Source organism: Sturnus vulgaris, chromosome 3 (assembly GCF_052056855.1).
Source record: "Sturnus vulgaris isolate bStuVul1 chromosome 3, bStuVul1.hap1, whole genome shotgun sequence".
Classification (NCBI taxonomy): Eukaryota; Metazoa; Chordata; class Aves; order Passeriformes; family Sturnidae; genus Sturnus; species Sturnus vulgaris.
Genome location: NC_142245.1, coordinates 69,857,256 through 69,880,062, shown reverse-complemented (window position 1 = coordinate 69,880,062; position 22,807 = coordinate 69,857,256). Strand labels below are relative to the sequence as shown.

General features: G+C 39.6%; 1 protein-coding gene across 2 annotated transcripts in view; it reads right to left on the bottom strand.

Moving 5' to 3' along the window:
* The window catches only part of CDK19 (cyclin dependent kinase 19), a 119,682-nt gene extending 97,600 nt beyond the window's left edge, over positions 1 to 22,082 (bottom strand). Inside the window, exons 1-2 of one of the 2 annotated variants that reach the window (XM_014879276.2) lie at positions 21,915 to 22,082; positions 2,898 to 2,973 (exon numbers count right to left, since the gene is read on the bottom strand). In XM_014879276.2, coding sequence (XP_014734762.1) covers positions 2,898 to 2,973; positions 21,915 to 22,042 — 204 coding nt within the window. In that variant the 5' untranslated portion in view covers positions 22,043 to 22,082. The remainder of the gene's footprint in view (positions 1 to 2,897; positions 2,974 to 21,914) is intronic. The other variant, XM_088161907.1, reaches the window with a different exon arrangement.
* Between the last annotated feature and the right edge of the window lie 725 nt (positions 22,083 to 22,807).

Below are 22,807 nucleotides of genomic sequence, written 5' to 3'. Positions count from 1 at the left end.
TCTCACAGGAAGTGAAGCCTTTGGGACAAGAAATCTCAGATAAAGCTGCATTACCTTGGTGCTTTTTGATAAAGAAATACCAAATTCCATTAATTCCATTACCACTACCTGTTTGCAGATTTTTAAAGTCATAGCTATATGTTCTTAACAAACAATGGCCAAGATATTCAACAGGAAAAATAACAGCCTTAACAAATAATACTCCTCTGGTCTGCTTCTTGTGTCTCCACTTCTTGTTCTAAAGAACCTACTTAGATAAGGTAAGGAAAACATGTAAAACACAAAAGCAGCAGAATTAAAGTCTTCCTTTCAACCAACCTCAGGTTCCAAAATAAGCTAATGCAAGCCTTGAGCTGAAAGAAAAGTCACATTCATTAATTCAATAATCATCTAAAAATAGAAACACTATTTCATTACTCTCATTCACATTTTACAGCTCTGCTCTTCAAAAAATGCTGTTGCTTAAGCCAAGCAATAATCTGCCTCATAACAAGAACACAAAAACAGTGAGCATTTCAGTTATCTTCAGAACACACTTGAGTTACAGGGAACTAATTAGGTCTTTACAAACACAAACACACACACACAGTTCTGAGGTATAAAGAGTCCTTTCTAATACTTTCATATTCAATACAAGAGTATTGGCTGAAATAAGGATTCTTTTAGCAAGGATCACCCTACAGCTGAAATAAAGCAACAATCACTTGCCACAGGAACCACTGCCTATATGATGTTTTCACTAATAGAAACTTTCTTTCAAAAAATGCTCATATGAATGAATAGTCATAAGAGAAACTTTATAGGCTTTTGAAATCCTAAGCAAAGACCGACCAACTTGATTTGTAACGTCAGAAGAGAAGAGTCATCTGCCTTTTCCTTTAGGGAGAGCTTGCCAGCAGATCTTTTTATAGGTATCCATGTAATAAGACGCACAAAATGGTCTTGGACTGTAAAACTGAATTTCAGTTCAGCAATGTATTTCTTGAGTACAATGTCAAGTGTCTAAAGTTTACAGAACTATTAAAATATTCTGAACACATACACACACAGAACCAGGTACACTGGTGCCACTGTCATTTTCTCTTCCAGAGTGTGATTTGAGTTTGCTTTGCCACTGGAGCAAAAGGGAAGGGTTAAATGCCAAAAGAACTACTCATGACATTTTTAATGGCCTCTGTCCAGGCTGATAATCTTTATTAAATCAGTAAACATTACCTTCTTTGTCACCTATATAAGCACCTTTAAATACTAGATAAGCTATTGGATGCATTATTTAGAAGCCTGTATCTTTTTATGGAAAATGCACTTGATTTTGGCCTGTTTCCATGTGGCAAAAACTTTGTAAATTTTTTTTCAACTATTTCACCTTTACCTTTTTCATATTTCTAATATTTCACCTGAAATTTCACTGAGGCAAATACTGACATACTGCATTAGCTCAGGTTACAGAGTTTTATTTCAAGAAGATGAAGGAACTATAACTCATGGAAGAATTACCAGAAGAACCACTGAAAGTAGTCAGGTCACTTACACAGTAGATGCCAAAATTCACAAGCTGTGCTGACCTCTGTACAAAGCTTTACTAATTTAAAAAAAAAAAAAAAAAAAAAAAAAAGGTGATGTATCATGGGAGTTAAAACAATTTGATACTCTCTCCTTTCTTACAATGTAGTGTCTGGGTAGACAGAACCAGCTCCATATCACAGGAAAGTTTCCTTCAGACTAATCCACACATCTCCACAGCAGTACAATTTTAAAAAAGGACAAGAATCCAAGAAATAAAAGCCCCTCAATATTGTAAAAAAATGACTTTGTAATATACCAAGAATATAACCTAGTATTGATGTTAGAAGAGGATTTCCTATGTCCTCCAAAGGCAGAAATATTAGTAAAAACGGTCACTGGGTAAATCCTGTGTGAAGTGACCGACAGCAATGCGGCCACCTCTCAAATCCACAAGTGACCTTGACTGTAGAGTGATAAGCAATTTAAAAGGACAGCAGTTTTATCTGTTAAGTCTCTTCATACAGAATCACCATGGACACTACACTAAACACAACCCAGTGGTTTGTTTAGTTTATGGGCACCATGAGCTTCTAATGTCTCACATTGCATTGCACATCTGAATGCTGTATTTCGATGCAACACCACAACAGATTACAAAAAGCTTTAGGCACAATCCTAAGATACATTTCAACAGCTGACTGCATAATGACAGCATTAAGACAAGGTAAATATTTAGTCAAGCAAGTGCACTTCTTTTGCAATGCAACAAACACTTGCATTACAAAATTTTACTCAGTACCCAGCTTTTTGTCAGTAATGCACATTTTCAGACATAAAAAACATTTAAAGATTAAATTCTACCTTCATAGGTATGTAATAAAAGACACCTAATAAAAATATAATGAAAGCTGTTTTTCATTTTGCTATGAAATTTTTCCGTACTTGGCAAAACAAATTAAAAATGAGGAGAACAAACTGTTCTCAGATACTAAAGAACAACAAGCTACCATTAGTCTAAAAAAAAAATACATTGTTAGTAAGTGGACTTCAGATGGTAGTTGTAATCTTTCAGAACCTTTTTCTTTCAAGACATTTTAAAAACATTCCTTTTTAAAGTAAGTATTCATTTAGAAGTTCATATTTATTTCCCTCTCAACACATAAAAGATCAAACAAAATTATATCAGAAAGAGGCATTGCTATTACCTGAAGAGAATTGAGATAAAATTATGATTTTAAAAGCTTCTTTAAAAGGCTCAGATCTGAATAAACTTCCATGCTTGTACACTTTAAAGAAAGCATTTGGATAATCTTTGTTACTTAATTCTAGGAAAATAAAATATCTATTGAGTAATAACGTCAGTAAAATTATTTTCGTTTAAGTACACTTACTGCAATCTCTCTACAGGCCGACATGGATATCCCTGTACCTTCAATTTGCTTCAGTGCATACTCCTTTTCATCTTTTCTGCACACATATGAAAAAAAAAAAGAGAGAAAGAAAAATATATTTAGCTCTGACTTACATTACACCAATCAATATAAGTATAATGATGAAACACTTTTAACTTGGTCTGGATCAAGAAGCTGAAAAGCCAATCTGCTTTTATGCATACATTACACTTTGACACGAAAAGCAAGTTTTCTTTTAACAAAGACCTTACAGCTCCCAAACATGAACTTCTACACAAAAAAACTTGGTTAACCTATACCCATTTCTCTCTGAAAACAGGCATAATATCTGCAGATAACTGCAAACACAGAATTTTGGAAGACACTTTCCCTGAAATTCCAGGATACTGTCTACTACTGTGACAACACTGCAGTCATATCCCCATGCCTGGAAAACTCTCCTAGAAATATCAGGGAAAGGCAAGCTTTTTTCTTGATTTTATGAGCCACTCTCAATCCACTTTTATTTCTGAAATACCACCATTTTAAACTAATTATGTAATAAGTACTGGCTACTGACAGATCCCCACACAGCACATGAAACTTTGTGTTCTGATGTACAAAGCCAGAATATGAGAGAATGTTCACCCCAAACATTGTACCATCCTTTTAAATAATCACAGTTTGAAATTATTTAGAGGGATGACCAAAAGAACAAGAAAAGCAGGTAGAATCTTGAAGTTTTCATGATATAACAGAACCAGCCTACAACTTGGTTTGCAGGATTCAGCTGTAAGTGAAAGATGCTGGTAGGCATCAATGCCCACAGTGCTGATGCCCCTTTGCAGACTTATCACTCACAATTCAACAACCCACAAGCCTCTATCCAAAGTCTCCACGGTATTTCTAGTAGACCTCAGTCAGTCTTTCTTCCAGTCTGAAACCATTTTGTTTTGCCACACAAAAAGATTCTCAAATTGCACTGAGTCTCAATTTGACTTCAGTCTCTCTGGCTTTGAACTTCAAGCCTGTGCCCTGCCAGCTCCTGCCTGTTTCCCACCTTTTGCCTGACCCTCTCCCTCCAAAATTCACGGGGTGAGAAGTAACTGAGTGGAAAAATGTGGGCACAAGATGAGATAAGTTGAAATAATAGCAATCTACACATAAGTAACACAGGCAAGTATTATCCTCATTAATTTTAGTAATTTTAGTAGCAGCTAAACCCTCAATGCATCTCTATAGTTAACACTGAGCTACACTTTTTGAAACAAAATTTTAACAAGAAGATTCCAGATGTTTTCCAATTACACATGAAAACACAGGTAATAAGATCACACCTTATCTCCCAGGAATTGTTTCTGATTTCATTAATTAGTCCAAATTTTAAATAGTAAATAATAAATGCCCATCCCCTTATATATGGCCCTGCTGTCTATGCAGAAGATTTCTATACACTGCAAAGTATTAACTCTATTAACTCTGTTCGCTTACAGAGACCGTGAAAACAAAATTATATTGCCTGCAGAACCAAAACCAACTCTGGACATATAAAATTAATCATGGCATTTAAACTATGGTCATGTTTAAACTATGCAGCACAAACAATCCCATGCACAACTATCAGCTGGCATCCCAAAGCAATGTAGTCACTATAGCACTGCATCACACCCTTCTTTTGGCACATCTACTGAACCAGGCACAGGACCACACTGATATGGCCACCCTTGAACTAGTTCTACATGCAAAGCATTGCATCCAGTTACTCAGGCCTTGACAAAGTGAAGGTCACTGCAGAGACCAGGCATGACACTTGGCACACACTGCCTTCAGCAGCACTGCTGAACCCCACTGCCACAGAGAGGCTGCCAGCACTTGACAGACAGCCACTCCACACAGAACTTTAAGATACAAAGGAGAAATTATGAAAGGCATTTAAAAAAAATCTCAAACAATCCAGCAACCAAGGCATTACAGCATGTGGGAAAAGTAGGCAGTCTTAATGAGCTGCAACCCAGGTAGTTCTAAAACACTCGGTTTTGTGAAAAATGAGCAAAAATAGGGATAATTAAATGTTTATCTATAATAAATGGGTGGCAAGGATAAATAACTCCAAAAAGATCGTATTCTCAACCTGACAGTTTCTGTTCTGTTTTTTTTACCAACAGTTTTGCAATCATAAACACAGCCTCCCTTAAATAATATTTACTTGCTTTGGTAGAAATGCAAGTCTACACGAATACCTTTCCAAAGTTAACTGTCCTTATTATGGAAACATAATAGCTAATTAAAGCACTTTCCAAAGTGTCCACCAAGTGGTATTTTTGCTAATAATATTTCCCATTCAAGACAATTTGAAAAAGAAAGAAATATATTCAAAACTTCAAAAGTAAGTCAGCCATTGCAATCTAATGAAACACACAATTCTGGTCATTCAGTGAAGTGTCCAAAGAAAATAGCACATAGGTACTTTATTAGCTATTTCCTCATTTGTAAGAATTCAATAAATAATATCAAATGGTGTGTGTGATAGGTAAGTACACTGTTCAACTCCCTAAAGACCAATGCTCTCATGAAACACTTGAAACAGGGGGAAGTACTTATATTTCACTTCAGAAAAACTCTAGTGAACTCTGAGCACATTTCAATAAATTGTATGGAATTACACAGCAGGAAAGTTTCTATAAATCCTTTTCTGACAAATCCTATATCAGTACTTTTTTTACTGGAGCAAAGCAAGTGTGATCAAGTTAACACCAAATGCAAACAACAACCACAAACCACGCAGCTCTGGTATGACAGTAAAAGACGCCCCTGCCAGGGATAGCCAAGCAGAAAGCAAGGTCTTTGCCTACCACCATTTCTATCTGGTCCACAGAAACAGTCTCAGGAACAGGTCAACTAAGTTGAACTTCTTAACCTCCAACTGTAAAGGAGTTTGTCTGAGGGCAGAAAGCAAGTGGCACAGATCAGGGTTTAATCAAGCAGGTTGTATCAAACAGCCACCCCAGTCTAATGATGGCAATGTGTTCACTAATCAGAGCAAAGAACATAGCAAAGCAGAACTCAGAGGGAAGCCACACTTCAGGAAGCTGTGAGTTCACAATTTTTATTAATGCTTTTCAAAACTGATGCAGAAGAATTTGCCTGATAAAACAAGCACCACATCACATCAGTACAAGGCTTCTCTATGCTTCAAGTTCCCTTATCCAAAACTAGGGGTTTCAGATTAAAATTAGCATTGCTTCTGGTTTCAGAAATATATAAATTCATGCTATTCTAAAAGGGATTAACTTTTTACCAAAATGACACTGCCAAGGTGAGATACCGCCCTCCTGATAACTTCCCAAATGGTATTTCAGACTGCCATAGGCAGCACCCAAACACAAAGGTCCTCATGTATGCCAGCAAGTATTGAGAACATTCCTCCACTACAAAAATTTGGTGTTCAAAACCAAGTTTTTCTCTCTCACCAATAAATATCCCATTCTGCAATTAATGTTACTGTCAATATTTTGATTTGTACTGTGCAAAGGAAAACCCTGCCCTCTTGCCCAAAAAAATTGTACTCCGTGGTTAATGTCCAGCTGCAGTATTCAATATAGAAAATAAAAATATGATTACTACTTCTTCTGGATAACACTTTCAGCTTTCAGTTTCCATTTTCCAAATGCTTTGGAAAGAACAAAGTACCAAATTCACTTTAAAAATGTTGTTCAGAAGATTTAGAATAATTACAACATTTCAAAGGAGCTAAATGTCTTAACTATTGCAATTGTACTTCAGAGACCTCCCATCGTATGAGAAACTACTTCACAAACAAGTGAATGGAAAACTAGAAACAACTTGCCCAAGACAGTAAGAAAAATAGGAGAATTTGAAAATAGTGCATGGTTCAAACAATTGTTTCATCCCTATTATTCAAATGTGAAGGCTTTCAATGATGGTCTATCTTGAATTCACAGACAATTTAACATACATCTCGACTTTAAAATTAATTATCCACATCAAGGAACTGGCTTGAAAGACTGCAATCACTCTGAAGCTAGAACTGTGACTATCACATCATTTAATACAGATATTATCATTACAGTATATACCAATAATAGCTGCCTTACATTAAGTGCACAATACCATAAATAAATAATAATTAAAGTGCATGTTTTCTTAAGCAAAAAAAAAAAAATGCACCATAAAACCATTTCAAGACTTAGCTAGAAAAAAAAAGTAATAGAAAATAACAATTCACCCCTGTAACAACACTGATGGATTTTAAGTATTTGTGATCTTGTAGGACAAAGCCTGGGAACGCTATGGAGTTCAGTGTCCTTCACAGTACTGCCTGGAACAAAATGCCCATGCAGGTATCTGATTACATTCTGATCACTTTGTTTAATTGCTGCCCCATAGCATTAAGTCAACCACCCAGCAGGAGACCACAAAGAGATGCAAACCTTTTTTCCCCCGAGAAAAGGCAAAACCATAATCCCGAAGTGCAACTAGAAGCTAACTGAAAACCTCATCTGGAACACGGCAGCCAAGCCACTAAATAGATCATGCTCAGCACTGGTTACCTTACACAAGCTGCTCATGGATTTAATCCATGAGTACTTAGCACTTGGCCATAGCCCTTTACAAAGGTAACAGGACCAGAAAAGAAGTCTATGACTGACTGGAAAAAGAGACATAATCCTTTCCAAACAGTAGTGCGTTCCTCTGCTTTATTGTTTTTATGGATATAGAAGCAGTCACTAAGCCAAAAGAGTTACTAGATCAAAAACTCAACACATGGTGTCTCTAGGGTACATGTTCTTTACCAGACTAGGAAAGTAATTTTATTTTACCACTACCCTCTAAACATATCAAGCCCTATCCAGTCAGCAGCTCAGCCAGCTGGTTTTCATCCATATGACAACTAGTCACCAACGAGAGAGGCTGTGAATCTACAGATTGATCTTAACTTACTTCTAGCCAGCAGTATACATGGTGCATGTCAATGCACTTGCATTAGTTCATTTTGAGACCTACATAAGAAACTCAAAATGTGAAACAGTAAGGATGGTAAGCAGAAATTGGAAAAGAAATCCCTGATCACATCAGCCCTTTAAAATGTTTGTCTTTCTTCATTTTAAAAGGCAGCAACTAAAACTTCACAGCAGCTACAGGCTATTCCCACAACCCAGACAACACTACAACATGAACTACAATGGGCTTGTTTCGGCCATGAAAAGAATGGATGGAACCAGCAAGCGTTTACCTCATTCTGCTACTGTCAAGAGTTTCAGTAATGTCTGTGGACTGCACAGCTGGTTTCTGTGCTGATGCATCCCCCAGAAGTTTGGTGGGAACTTTCTTGTGTTGTAAACAGAACATCACATGTGTCAGTCACAGGAAAGGATTTCTCATACAGAAAGGGCAGACATGTACGTCACCCGGACCCGGGCTTTCCTCTTAGTGGCAGTGTGGCAAAATGTGGAATATGTAAAATTTTCTCAAGAAAGGATGTTCTTTAATGTTTGATCTTTGTATACTTTCAAGCCTTAGCAACAAGATAAGAGACTTAGTCTGTGAAACAGACAGCAGCCCACAAGATCTGAGTGATGTCCAGGTGTTAGAAAGACAAATTACTGGTTGGTAGAATTGCCTTGCTAAGCTTTAGGGCCTGACAGGTTTCTGTGACCTCACACCCAGAGGGAGGTTAACAAAGCTGTTAATAAGATTGTACCACTGACAGCAGACACAAAGAATGCAGAATTTATGGGCCACAAGGACACTGGGCAGAAGCCCCAAGATAAGAAACTAATAAACCTTACCCAGCAACTGTGCTCAATCTGCAGGGGGAGATCCCGACCACCAACTCATGGATCACTGGCCCAAAAACCCATAGGCCCAAAAGAAGAGAAACACCATGAGACTGATTATCATGAAAAGTGAGACAATCATTAACCAACAGAAGATACAACACTAATTAATACAAGGATTAAGTAACCTGTAGCCAATGAACACCAATTCCTTTGTTTGCTGACATGTATAAATAGCAAAAGGTTTTAATAGTTGTTGGGCTTGATTTGTGGAATTTCCCTGGGCACCCAGGCTTGCAAAACTCTGAAATAAAATAATCAATGGCTCTCTCTAGTGTGTAGTTACTGGCTTGTTGCCCACTGGGTAACAAATCCAATTTTTGTGGACAACAGCAGGGTGGTAAACCAACCTCCCCATCAGGCAGTAACTATTCAGTCTTTAAAAGCTGAGCTCATATCTTATCTGAAACATCTACAAGTAAACCTGAGGAATTGGAACCATGCAAAAAATTTACATCAAACAGGACAGTCTACTATACAATATTAAAAAAAAATAGAGTGAAAATACAATATCCAAGGCTGATCCAGGTAAACAAAAAAGAAGGAAAAAGCTTTTTGTAATGGAGACAATATGTTACAGTAAATACTGCATTTCTGATTTTTTTTTTTTTGTCTCAAGTCCTTAAAATCTCACTTTTCAAAAAGGGGCTTAAATGCTTCTCAGCTCATTGGTGCCACTGCCTGTTGATACCTCCTGAACTCCACTAGGTCTCACTCCAAACCCCAGATTACCCCAGATAACCCAGTATATACGCAGAATAACACAAGGCGGCAGCACTTTTCTCCATCTTTTGCCACCTCCAAGACTTAAAGTCTACCCATGAAACCCTCTAGAACAACCTAAGTTCACATCCAAAAGGCAGAAGTTTGTGTGTCATTTTAGATGTTACTCTTTTCAAAATGCAACAATATCAAATTCCTGAATGCTGTATGGTTTACTACTCCATTTTTCAGTAATTTCATGGACTTGCCAATGTCAGGTGGGATATATGCATGGCAAAAGAAAGCTAACTCTGAAATTATAATGCAATCTGTGAATTTTTTAAATAATTACTTTTTTACTTGGTTAATCAGTAAAAAAAACACAAACCTTTCAAGAAAAGAGAATTTTTTATTGTTGAAATTAGCATTCTAAGCTTAAGTCTACTACAAATTGGCAGAGACATTCAAATACAGAGCAAATGATTATTACAATTAGGTTTTTAAAAAGATATCTGACTTTCATCATATACACTATGAAAAATAGGCAGAAGAACCATTACACCCAGCTTCACCTGCTAGAAAATCTGCCACGTTCCAGTCAGACTAAAAGAGTTCATATTAAAAGTACCAACTGCATCTTATTATTAATAGACACTCTGTGTTACCACAGCACCCCATGAGAAACTGAAATCTATTTTGCTTTATAATCTGTAGAACAACCCTAAATGTACCTCTAAATCACATTAGTGATATCCTTCCCCTTGTTTACTCCTCTGTAAACCAGTTTATGAACTCAGGGGGAAATGTACATGTTAAAGAACAAAGCAAGTTCTTAAAGTGATGCTAAGCTACTTGTCATTAAACACAATGCCATTGACATTGCCTGCTTCCACAGAGCCTCACAAAAGATGCTGAACACCTATAAAGCCCCCACAAACGTCACCTAACATAAATTATGTGTTCTTCATGCATGAGGAGACAGCTGATTAGAAGGACAAAAAGTGAATCTAAGAACTGATAAGGTTTCCTGTCATTAAAAGAAAAAATCCCTTTTCCCAGCTATGATTTCACTAGACTGGGAGTGGGGAGTAGAGGTCTCTTAATATCAATGCCAGGAAACTAAAAGAATTCCAGCACCATTACACGTAACTTAACCACATGCTCTTCTCTTTATTCCAGTAGTTTCTCATTCAGAAATTTAAAAGCAAATCTCTGTAGCATAAATACCGTCTAACTGTTAACAACAATTTCGGATTATTTCACTTCACAGACAGAAGTGAAGTGAAGGATCTCACTTCTAAGATCTATGTAATTCCAGACCACTGGAAATCTTGCTAACCTTAATCTATTAAAATTTAGCCCTTACACTATAATAATAAAACTTTGTATTTGCAAGGAAGGAGAGCACAACTTCAGTCATTGCCACCGTCACTCCAAATTTATTGATGAAAATTCTGAGACCTCAACCAACTACAGGGTTGTTGCCATTGCTAAAATTAGACTGATTCCTAAGTATCTGGAGTGACTGAGAACTGTGAATTTCATACAAGTACATTCATAGCAGATTGGGGTAAGCAGACTTGACAGCCTGTTTGTAAGGGTAAAAACTGAAGTGTTCACATTAAACCCTGAGAGCTGTAAAATTATTCTGCTGTTCCAGGTAGCTTCTTTCAGCATTTGCTCTATTTAAGCAGAGGACAGAACTGCATCTGATTTTATTTCTTTACAGATGGGCTTGATTACAGATAATGAATAGATTTAGGAAATACCTCCCTGTCCGAAAGGACATCGCATGTGAGGATTTGCTACCTTAAAACAAGGAACAGCAGCAGCAAGGAGAAAAAAAATACCTCTGAAATAAAGAGGAAACAATTTTTATTTGTCATCGAATTATGTACCAAGGTCATAGAAACAGGGTTCTAGGACTATGCCAAAAAAAGAAACTGCCATTTGCTTCATAAAATCACTTACAAAGAATGTTTGCCAATAACTATACATTTGAAGAAATGAGCTGTCTGGTTTTGGAATTCTTTAAGTCCTAAAACCATACTGTAACTACACAGTCCAGCTTAATGTGCATCACAGCTCTGTGTAGTGCTAAATACTGCAACTTTGATAGTTGGGAAATTGCTATCAAATCACCAAATAGTAGGAAACCTGTACTTCTTTGGGGTCTTCTTCAGCAAGAACAGGTTTGAAATACCAGGTGCAGGTTTTTTCCTAAATCCCTACAATGTATTAGGTTCACCTAAAGTAGAATAAGCAGAATTATTGACCCAATGTAAAACCTAACAGAAGGGCAATGGTCTAAAAGCTGCAGTTGCTCAGTTTTCATTTTCTGACTCATGACATAATCAAATGCTTCCCCTAAAGCACATGAAAGCCCAGATTTATCAGAGATCTATCACAAATTTTCTGTTCTTTTCCTTCAGACTTCCTAACTCAAACCTTCTACAGTGAAATTATCAATTCTCAAAGCCAGATATACATGAAAGATTGCTAACACACTTGTAGGTGTAATTCTCAGGTGGTAGGTTAGCCTTTCAGTACTAAAGCTGCATCCAGATCATGAATAAGAAGCAAGACCCAAATTCCATATTCACAGAGTAGGATAGAGTGAGACAGAGCACATTTACTACAGTTGAAAAGTTGCAAAGTTGAAACAGCACCCTCACAGTAAAGTAGAAGGACTGGAATGAAACTCCATAAAGTCACCTAAGGTCTAACTTAATTCAGTCTGGAATGTAAAAAAAAAAAAAAATCATTTTTGACAAGTTCTTTTTTTAAATGGAGCATCTCCACTTTTTTTCCTCACTTCAGTGTCAGGGGCTGAGGATTTCTCAAAGACAGAGGTCTTAATTCCAGCCACTAAGACAATCTTGCTACTTCTCAAAAACTAACAAGGTCTTTAGTCAGCTATCATATCTGTTCCTGGTGAAAGGGAGGGGCATTCTGCTTCCTTTGAATTTTAGAACTTCATGTCCCATAGTCAGAATAGGCTTCTGTCACAATCTGAGGTTTAGGAACATCACTTGATTAATTTTTATGCTGTTTTTTCCTCATCACTGAAGTGACACTAAAAGTAGACTAAATGGCATTCTACTCATAACAAGTCTTTTGGTTGTTCTGAAGGACAAGTTAAATTCGGCAATTTGTCTACCTCTGTTTGGCATTTGAAGCATGACAGAACTGGGCAAAGGAACAACTGGTTATCCAGCACAATGACTGGTTATAATCAAAAGATATGAACATAAGTTAACTTTGAAGTCTACAATGCCCTTGAGAACAAGACAACTGATACAGAAACTCATTTCAGGAACAGACACATTCAAAGACATGAGCTGACACCCACTCTCAGCTGCACTGGCAATAATTAATGCAAGCAACAAACACAGCATTTTTGAATGTGCAAGGTGTTAAATGTTAGCATGAATCCAGGTAATTCATTATTAACACAGGTGAGAATTTTGTCTAAACACCTCTGAATTTGCAGAATTCATGACTTGTAAGAAGTATCTCTATCAAAACAACTGACTTCAGAGCCAAACATGCTGCTAGAAATGTCATGCATGTGTGGCACTTGTATCTCTTCAGGCTCTCAGGCCCCACGACATTACCAATGAGGTGGGAAAGCCAAGGACAATCACAGCCAGAGCTGAATCCCAGCATCACCTGTGTGAATGCTTCCAAGCACTCTAATAAATACAGCAAAACAAAGGAGGAACAAAAGAGGCAGCAAACCTTCTGGCCACACAAACAGGATTGACTCTTCCTTCAACTAATGCATAAACATTGCTTCAAAATAGCAAAGCATACCTCTAGATGGAGTTCCCATTCTAACAGATTCAGCTTCTGCCTCTAAGTCAATTGCCTATAACTTATTTTCACTTGACTGCAAAAAAGAAATCAATAGCATTTTCTACTTAAGTCAGCATGGAGTGAACAAAAAAAATAATCACACTGCACACAAGGCCCATTTTATGGGAACACATGTTTAAAGCCAGACTGTTCCCATTTGTTTAGCCTAGAACCCTGATACTCAACTGAGCAACCTGACACTCCCAGCACTCACAGGAGGCTATGGCCATTGCTCTGTCTATTGGAAAGTCTGTCTTCAGGGTGGTTTCATCTAGATGAACAACTGCAGAATTATTTCAAGATCATGAATTTAGTAGAAAACAGATGATAACTGAGGGAGAAACAAGCAGTTAAACAGTGGCCTCATTTGAAAATATTGTTTTAAAGATTGCTAAGCTCAGAAAAGACAGAATCAAACATGAATGTGAATAATGCCCTTCAGGGATCCACTCTTTCAGCAATCTCAACTTCTTCAATCTTTCTCACAACCAGAAAAGTCAGTTCTTCTTTCCAATAAAGTAAAATTAAACAAAGAAATAATAAAGGATTAAAAAACCCAATCACAACATATCAATCAAAAAATCCAACTCATACTTACAGACACTCATTTTGTAAAGGTCAGTTGACACTATTTCCACAACATTTCTTCCCTCCAGTCTTATTAGATGCACTAGATGCACAATTTCATAAATTCTCTCAAACAAACTCCCACCACTAAATGAAAGGATTGTACTCCCACAGAAAAGTCTAAAAAAAGTTAATAAAAAATTCAGATATAGAAGTTAAGTTTTAGATGAGTTAAAGATTTTCTCTGGACTTTGCCAACAACAAATTTTGCTTTAAAATATTTCTGCAATTTTTTCTTCTTGAATCTGTTGAGATAGTGAACTTCACAAGAAGTATAATGATTTCTAATATCATAACTAGCATTGTTATCTGTCAGTCATCTAATTTACAGTCAAGCAAACCATGTAAGCCAAGCTCCAAGAGCTGGGAGGTCTTTTAAAAATCTACATTATTTAGAAAACATGAAACTCAAGTCAAAACAATAAACTTCTTGTACTTGCTACATAATTAGAAACTGTTCTTCATTTCCTGAAGTCACATACTGAGTTAGCCAAAATGCAGTTGTCCTCGACCAGTTTCAGCATTCCTTCAAGCAAATGCACTGTTATTGAAATAAATAAATCTTTTTTAACACACTGTTTCAGTAAAAAAAACCAAAAAACCAAAACACAACCTGCAGTGTGTGTCAGTTCTCAAATGCCAGCAAAGGAGCTCAAAGAACAACACATCTTTAGGAGCAGAATGTAAGAGCTGCCTGTCACTGCTGTTAACAATCCCTTCCCAATCACACACGTAGACCGTACCTCCTCCTGCACTAAACTTGAAGCAGCAGCAAGCACACAAAACACAAAAACAGAGTCACTTCACAACACTGAACTCGGTTGCTACAAACAAAGGACAAAGGCACCTTCTAACCCAAGTCTATGAAAATCATGAGCTTGATTAGGGCTGCAGAAGAGGCAAACAGCATTTCAGTAGGTATTTTCAAAACATAGGTGAAAACTTAATGTTACTGGTAAATCTCTAGTGCAATTTGGTTAGAATATTCCACAGAAATTTTGGTTACTTGCACAAACACATCTGCAGCATTATGAACCAAAGCAATTTCTGGGGCTTTGGGGGTTTTGCTGAGTTTTTTTGTTTTCTTTTTAAATCACAGATGATGTGAAAACACTCATGTTGAAAATGAATTTATGAAAAACACCTCTATGCATCTACCCACAATATAACATGTTAGATTGGATGACCCAGAAATACAGCATATTAAATTGCTATGTCAAGCAGTTCACACAAAAAGTGTTTAGTTTCTGACCTAGTCCATGCTCTATCTTGCTTTGTACCCTAATATTTGATGGGGTGCAGAAAAGAAACTCTTCTTCCCCTTCAACCTCTTACTTCCTTTTCCTGCAGCTCTACTGGAAAACTCTTAACCCCCTCACTCAGTAACAGGAATCTTCTTGCCCTCTTCATTTCTTTAAAAAAAAAAAAAAAAACCCACACCTAAAAAACACCACTACACTTTGAAAGTTTTTCCTTCATATCTTATGGGCTAATTTATTGCAATTCTTTCTTTGCAAGCTTGGGAAAAACTCATCTGTTTCTCTCAAACACAACCCCTTCTACATCTTACTGACCCCCTTTCTTCCTCAAGCACCTACTGCCACCACACCACTTTTGTGCTTCCCACAGTAGCAGAACATCAGCCAAATGCTATTTGCCTCCTGAAAGGTGATGATGCACTTTATAGCTCATTTCTGCACTTAGTTTCAGGGAGAGTAACAGAAGAAACGACAAAACAGCCATGGGAGAAACCACATGCAAGAGTCTGTGGGAAGCACTAAAAATTACTCATGACCGCTTGCACTATCCTCTTGGGCAGGAAGCAAAGCCACGGTATAGTTGCAACAGCAGTTCTCATCAAGGCACAGATATGAAGTGCTAATTATCTCTACCTAGATGGGGACTTTTCTATTAGAATGCATGGCAGGCAACTAGTTAGACAAGTTTGGCTTAGTTCTGCTGTTTCTTCTTGCACATATTGAGAGCATTCAGTGGTTAAGAGGCATTTTCAGGATTTGCAGGTAAATCTAGTATTTAGGTTTTCTTTGCTTTTGAGAGATTTTAGCAAGGCATTAACACCTTCAGCCACTCTACCTTCCCCAAGATAAGAAGTTTCATCAGGAAAAGAAAAAATATGAAAGTGGAAAGCAAACCACAGGTTTTCAGATACCATAACTGGTACAAGATTTTCCTGCAGAGAGAAGTAACTGTTTAGGATCTAGTACATTGCATTCTGACTTTGGTTAATAATTCTGTGATTTAGCCTGTCACAGGTTTATAATAGTAAAGAGCAACTACAGTACAGCAATTACTTATGTTCAAGGCAATGTCAAATAGAGGAAGTAAGAAAATACAAAGATACAAATTATTATAGACTCTCAAATGTCTTACAAGTACCAACTTGCATCAGTAAATAATATTCCAGTTTCATGTTCAAGAGAGTGTAATCCTTGCCACATCAGTGAGTTGCCTTTCTTTTAAGAGTAAATGCAACTGCAGTACACATGTACTCATTCCCCTGTCATTTTGCCACCAACGTTGTTCATTTGCAGCATGTAGCTAACTTGAGGGCAAGTTCCCTCTCCTGACAAACTCCTGCTATATTACTTAAATTAGTTAAGTTTACAAAATAAGAATATGGGGAGAACAGTACCCAAATTAATTGCTATAGAAACACTGATTTAAGAGATCAAGCAGATTACCTTTAGCTCTCCTATGCTTTAAGTTGTCTACCCCCACAGTGACCTGAGCCACCACCTTGAACAGAATCATCCTCTGAACAATGTAACAATATTAGCAGAAATACCAAATGCACCAAGTTGCCCCAGGAGAAATTCTGTTTTTCCAATGGAGCCATGCTTCACAGCAGATTTTTTTTCTCCCTTGATCAATATTTCTCCACTTCTACTGCGAACAAAAAACATTTATCAAATAAAAAAACTAAAACAAATGAAAACTGACATGACCACAACCATAAGCAGCATTCCTGTGTTAAGATTATATATTTGCCTTGGCTATATACTTCATCCTCCTTTCTCTCCCAATGTCCTACCTTTCATAGAACCACAGAATGGTTCGGGTTGGAAGGAATTCTAAATACCATCTAGTTCCAGCCTCCTGCCATGTGCAGGGACACTTTTCATTAGACCAGGCTGCTCAGAGCACCATCCAACCTGGCCTTGAACACTGCCAGGAAGGGAGCACTCAAGTCTTATGCCGAGTTGGATACTGTGAGTTAAGAACCTTACATTAGTGATTCTGCACACCAGTATTAGTCCAAGGAGGAAAACAGACTCTCCTCTTCAGTTACGAGCTTACAGTACTGAAAAATAGGGAAGAGAAGAGGGAAAGAATATTTCATTTGTCTTTTCCTTCCCATGCCTGTATTCCACAATGATGTTTCTGGATTTGCATCACTGTTGCCAGTTTTCAAAAGGGAATTCCGTATTTGGCAAGGAAGGTGAAACCTGTTTTATACCAACTCTCTTTTTAAAAGTTACAGGTACAGTAACAATAAAGTAATCTGACAAGTTACAAAAGTATACTACTACAGTAGCATATAAACCTACACAATTGGTTCAGGTGATACATTGTAAGTACAGGGCAGTGCCAAACCTTTTATACTTGCCAAAGGATAACATGGCAGGACAGTCCGCCAGGGCAGCACCAGCTACTGAGCTGGAAGTGAGCCTGGGAGCTGCCCAGGGTACAAATCCTGGCCCTGCTACTGCCATCATTTTGAAAGCTGATCACTTCATGTTTCTGTCATTCCTTCAGTAACAAGATTAAAACTTGCTAATACTTGCTTTTTGAAAGGTGTTCTGAAACATACAGATGAAACTAAAATAACAATGCTTTTTTCTTTCCAAGTAGGTATATAGGTAATATTTATTATAACTTTTGTTGCCTAAACATAGTTAGTGAGTCAAATAAAAAATAAAATAGCCCAGGATTGAGAAAAAGCAGCCACCTCAATTGTTTATTTACAGGTAAGCAAAAGCAGCAATAAATAGAAATGTTTTATTCACATGAAGATACAGCTTTTGCAAGTGTTGCATCTGCTGTCACCGCTACAGAATGAAGAACAGAGTGGCCTATTTTCGACTTGACTCAAGTATCCCACTGTTCCTTGCGCTCCTGACTAACCAGCAGTGGCATCTTTTCAGCTTGCTGACTCATGCAAACATCCACCTGCAGGTGGACTGACATCCTGGTGAAGGAACATAAATGCTCTGTAGGGGCCTGGACTCAAAGACTGATCATTTCGAAAAAGTAAAGGACAAAAACTCAGGCATACACAACAAACAGAATTTCCTAAACCTCACTCATTCTAAGACTTGCCTCCCATATGAGGAAGAGATACAAGAAGTGAAACCACTAAGCACAACTCAGAATGTGATCAAAGAAGTGACAAGGAACATAACAAGGAGAGGAAAGGCATGAAACAAAACTGTTTTTCTAACCGTGACTGGAAAAGTTGCATTCTTTGCTCTACTAGACAGATGTGAATGTCCAAAGAAACACTTAGCAAAAGTCAACATGATGGTCTGAAGCACAAACAAAAAAACTGTAACAGACCTTCCAGCTACATAAAGAGCTAAAAACCTAATAGTGATGACTGAATTGCAATCATGAGGCTTATATCATTATTTCCCCCATCAAAGTCACTGATTCAGTTTTAGCGTACATGAAATAAAGGATTGGACAGCTTATATAAATACCTATTTTCTACACCTCTGGACTACAGAGGTATTAATGAAAGTTCTGTAAACCTAGGTGCCTAATTTAGCTAAATGTATAACACAAGTAGTACCTCCAGACCTCACCATATCATACAAACACCACTGAACTAAACAGAAGCTGCAGCTGCTCAATATCTCTAAAAAGATAATGATTCAAATGTAACACCAAAATTGCTCAAATCTGACTCTCTATTTAAAAAAGAAAAAATATTTTAACTTCCATAGAAACCAGTCAGCTCACTAGAGACATGCCCAAATGATATTCTACTCTAGGCTGAAAAAGCCAAACTAAGCTGTTGCTTTGTCAAAAAACTGCTTTTATGCACAAGCCATTCACGGAGATCTAAGCAACACAACCACTATTTTACAAGCATTTTATCGAACAGCTTGCCAAGCTCCATATAAACACATTTTACTATTTCATAAAATTCATATGCCAACTTTTTGAAACATGAAGTGACAAGTTCTCAGTGGAATTTCTGCAGAGCTACAAGGTTCTTATTGCCCTCAGCCTCCTGAGACTGTAAATTGACTATATGAAGCAAGAAGCCAGAATCTCTCTTTTATACAGGAATGCCTTGCAAATTGGAAATACTGAAACAGTCTCTACTACCAGCTAAAGAAAAATTCCTTTACACGAGGCTCAAAAGCCCCCAGTGATCAGCACACAATAAATATGCACCACTACTTGATTTCTTTTGCTAATTTCTTTCATTAGAGACTCCCTAAAGTTCAGAACTAATGCTAAATATCCTCCAACCTGCAGATGTATTTTAGCTAGGAGTTTACATAAGGAAATCATCTCATATTAATGGTTTTAGGTTTTTTCTCATTTTTCCTTAAATTGTTCACATCTTACTTTCACCCAAGGATCTAAAGTTTCACAAAAAGCAACTAAGAGTGAACTCACCAATGCCATAAAACAAAGACCAAGAAAAAAGATAAAAAAGTGCCACTTTTCAAGCTCCATGAAGTAAAGCCTGTGAGTATATAGTACAGCTGAATTTGTGCCACATTATATTACATGTCAATCTATCTGACAGCACTGAAACTTTGCACTTCCTTTTACCAGTTAGTTTTCTTACAGCTCAAGGTCTCCCTTTGATTATACTCAGCTCTGACACATTAGCTATCTTTTTATCATATTTACTTTTGCTTTACTACCTATTTGCATTTGTCATACTGCTATTATTGTGGGGATTTTGAAGACGTCCTTTATGGTGCTTTGTAGTAGCAAATTCCTGTAATTCCTGTGATAGCTTTCCATTGCAGATGATGGGAATGAAAAATGTCTGGTTTTAACTTACATCAAATTTCTTTCTTTCATAAAACAGTAAATCCAAAGCTCTGCCTTTTTTTATGCTCTTCTTACAAGCAGCAATTTTAGGCTTATTGTATCAAAGAACAGCAATAAATATTTAACTAGCATTTTTGGTGTTTTTACTACTGCTTCTTTTCATATAGCCCACGTATGTTTTACATAAATATTTCATATATAAATTAATTCTTAGGAAAAAGAAGCAACCATGACCACTTAACTCAAAAATAATGGAAGAACTCAGTGGCAGCTGTAATATCTGGAAAAGCTTTGATATTTCAAGTTAGCTATGCTCTAGTACTCCTAAGGTTGCAGAGCAATCTAGTTAGAATCAGGGCTCATTTCCTGGTACTTAATCCTTCACTGGAATTAGTCTCTACTTTTCAGTTATTAATCACTTTTATACTACAACCTCCTAATTCAGAGTTTAAATTTTCAAGACACACATGAATGCCATTTATTCCTACAGAAGAATCCCTAGACTTCTCAATTAAGCTAAAGCAGCAGCATTCCCTTAACCACTTCCAAGTTATTTAAAAGTTGTCATTTTTCCACATTCAGTCTCTTCCTTTTCAAAGTTTCGGTTGGCTATAACGGAAAGCTATTCCCTTTAGCATTTTGACAGAAAGGAATCACCTCCAATTCACAGGTACATTTTATCCAACCTTACAGTATGCTTAGAACACTCAGCAAGCACAGCCTGTGTTTGTGCACCAGGCACAAACCACGGTGAAAAAGTGCACAATGGCTCTTCTGAAAGCAAAGGATGCTGTTTGGAACCCACACCTGCACGAGAGCCTTGCTCAGGCCTCAGGACTGGTTCCTTTCAACAACTGCATGCCAACCAAGCCATCTCAAATTACAACCCTACCTAGCTCCCCACTGCTCTTAACCACAGTACCGTGAAGATGGCATCCACGGAATACCTATCCCATAGTGCCAGCTGCCTCTTCTTCAGAGAAGAGAAGAAACCTTGCTTAGCCAACATACGTGGGCTTAATGCCTAAACAACCTCTCTGGATCAAGCCAGCAGCCAGGTGTTTGGGGACAGGGACTTGTGTTCTGCTCTCTCACGGGAAACTGATGGAGACACACCTGGGCGTAGGTACTGGACAGCAGCCGCCAGCTCTGCCTACAAGGAGCGTCCCAGACAGGCAATCAAGCCAAGCGTGCCCGGCACTGGGATCAGGGGAGTACCTGGGGGGACAGACCAGGGACCCACACACGCCCCGGGAGCTTCCCGGGCCGCTCGGGAGGGAGAAGCCGGGGAGGGGCCGTCGGAGCCAGGTGCTCCTCGCTTCCCAATCCCCTGCAAGTAATCGGAACAGAACGTCAAAGTACGAACGCGGTCACACAAAAGACGAAAGCGACGACCTGAAACGCGGCGTGCAAAGCAAAGGCGACCCCAGGGCACAGCCTGCTGACACCGCACCACCAGGGAGGGCGGGGGGAAGCGGGGCAGAGCAGGACGAGCTTTAGGTTGGACATTAGGTACGACTGCTTACATAAAGGGTGATTAGACATTAGAACAGACTGCCCAGGGATGTGGTGGAGTCACCGTCCCTGGAGGTGTTTAAGGGAAGATTGGATATGGCACTTAGCGCCATGGTCTAGTTGAACATGGTGATGCTCGGTCATAGGGTGGACTCGATGATCTCAGAGGTTCTTTCCAGCCTCATTGATTCCGTGACTCCGAGCAGTCGGGCACCGATCCGCGGGGCCGGGGCACCGGGGCCCGCTCCCGGCGCGGGGCGGGGGAAGCCCGGGCGGGCTCCGCGCTCCGGCCCCCGCGCTGCCAGAAACTTTCCGAGGAGGGCAGGAAGGAGGGAGGGGAAGGAAGGAGGGGAGGGCGCTGGTGCGGGGTGGGGGGGAGAGGGGGTGTGTGGAAGGGGGTTCTCGGCGCGGCCCTTACCCGTCCTTGCGGCGGGCCTTGTAGACGTGCCCGTAGGTGCCTCTGCCCACCTTGCATCCCTCGTACTCGAACAGGTCCTCCACCCGCTCGCGCTCGGCCGCCAGCTTCGACTTGAACTCGTAGTCCATGTCTCGCCCATGGGCGGGGAGGGACGGGCGGGCAGGGGGACGCGGCAGCAGGATCAGCACTCGCAGCTGGCGGAGCCCCCTCCCGGCGCCGCCATGTCCGGGGCTCGGCGGGGGCGGTGGGAGAGGGGGACGGGGGGGCGGTTTGTTTTTGTTTTGGTTTGGGGCTTTTCGGCGGGGGGGGAGGGGGCGCGCTCCGCCGCCGCCACCCGCTTCAACTGGGCTCCTCGCGGCGCGGCGCGCGGGGTGCTGGGAGTCGTAGTGCGGCTGCGGGAGCCGGCCCCGCCGCCGCAGGCGGGACGCTGTAGCGCCAGAACTACAACTCCCGGCATGTCCCGGGCCGCCCCGGCCGGGCGGCGTCGGCGCACTACCCTCCCCGGAGACACCGGAGCGTTTCAGCGGCCGCTGGGAACTTGCTGACTCTTCACATTGCGCGCAGAGGCGGGAGCGCCGAGCGCAGCCGGACGCGGCGCCTCTGGCCGGCAGGGAGTGAGGGAAGGAGGAACACAGGGATGGACGGCGGACACGCACCCCATGCTGCGGGGGACCGAACAGTGCAGTGACTTGTTTATCTCGCCAGCTGCCATTCACGGTGCGGCTCCGCCTCCCTGAGGGATGCTGCCCTGTGATTGGTCAGTGCTGCCCCGCCGTGCGGCGAGCGGGGCGGGGCTGGGCCGGCCCCAGCGCCGTGGCGGTGCGGGTCCATATTGGAAACGGGACGGCTTGGAGGCTTCGTGCAGTCAGACGCTGCTAAATAAACCGATCAGT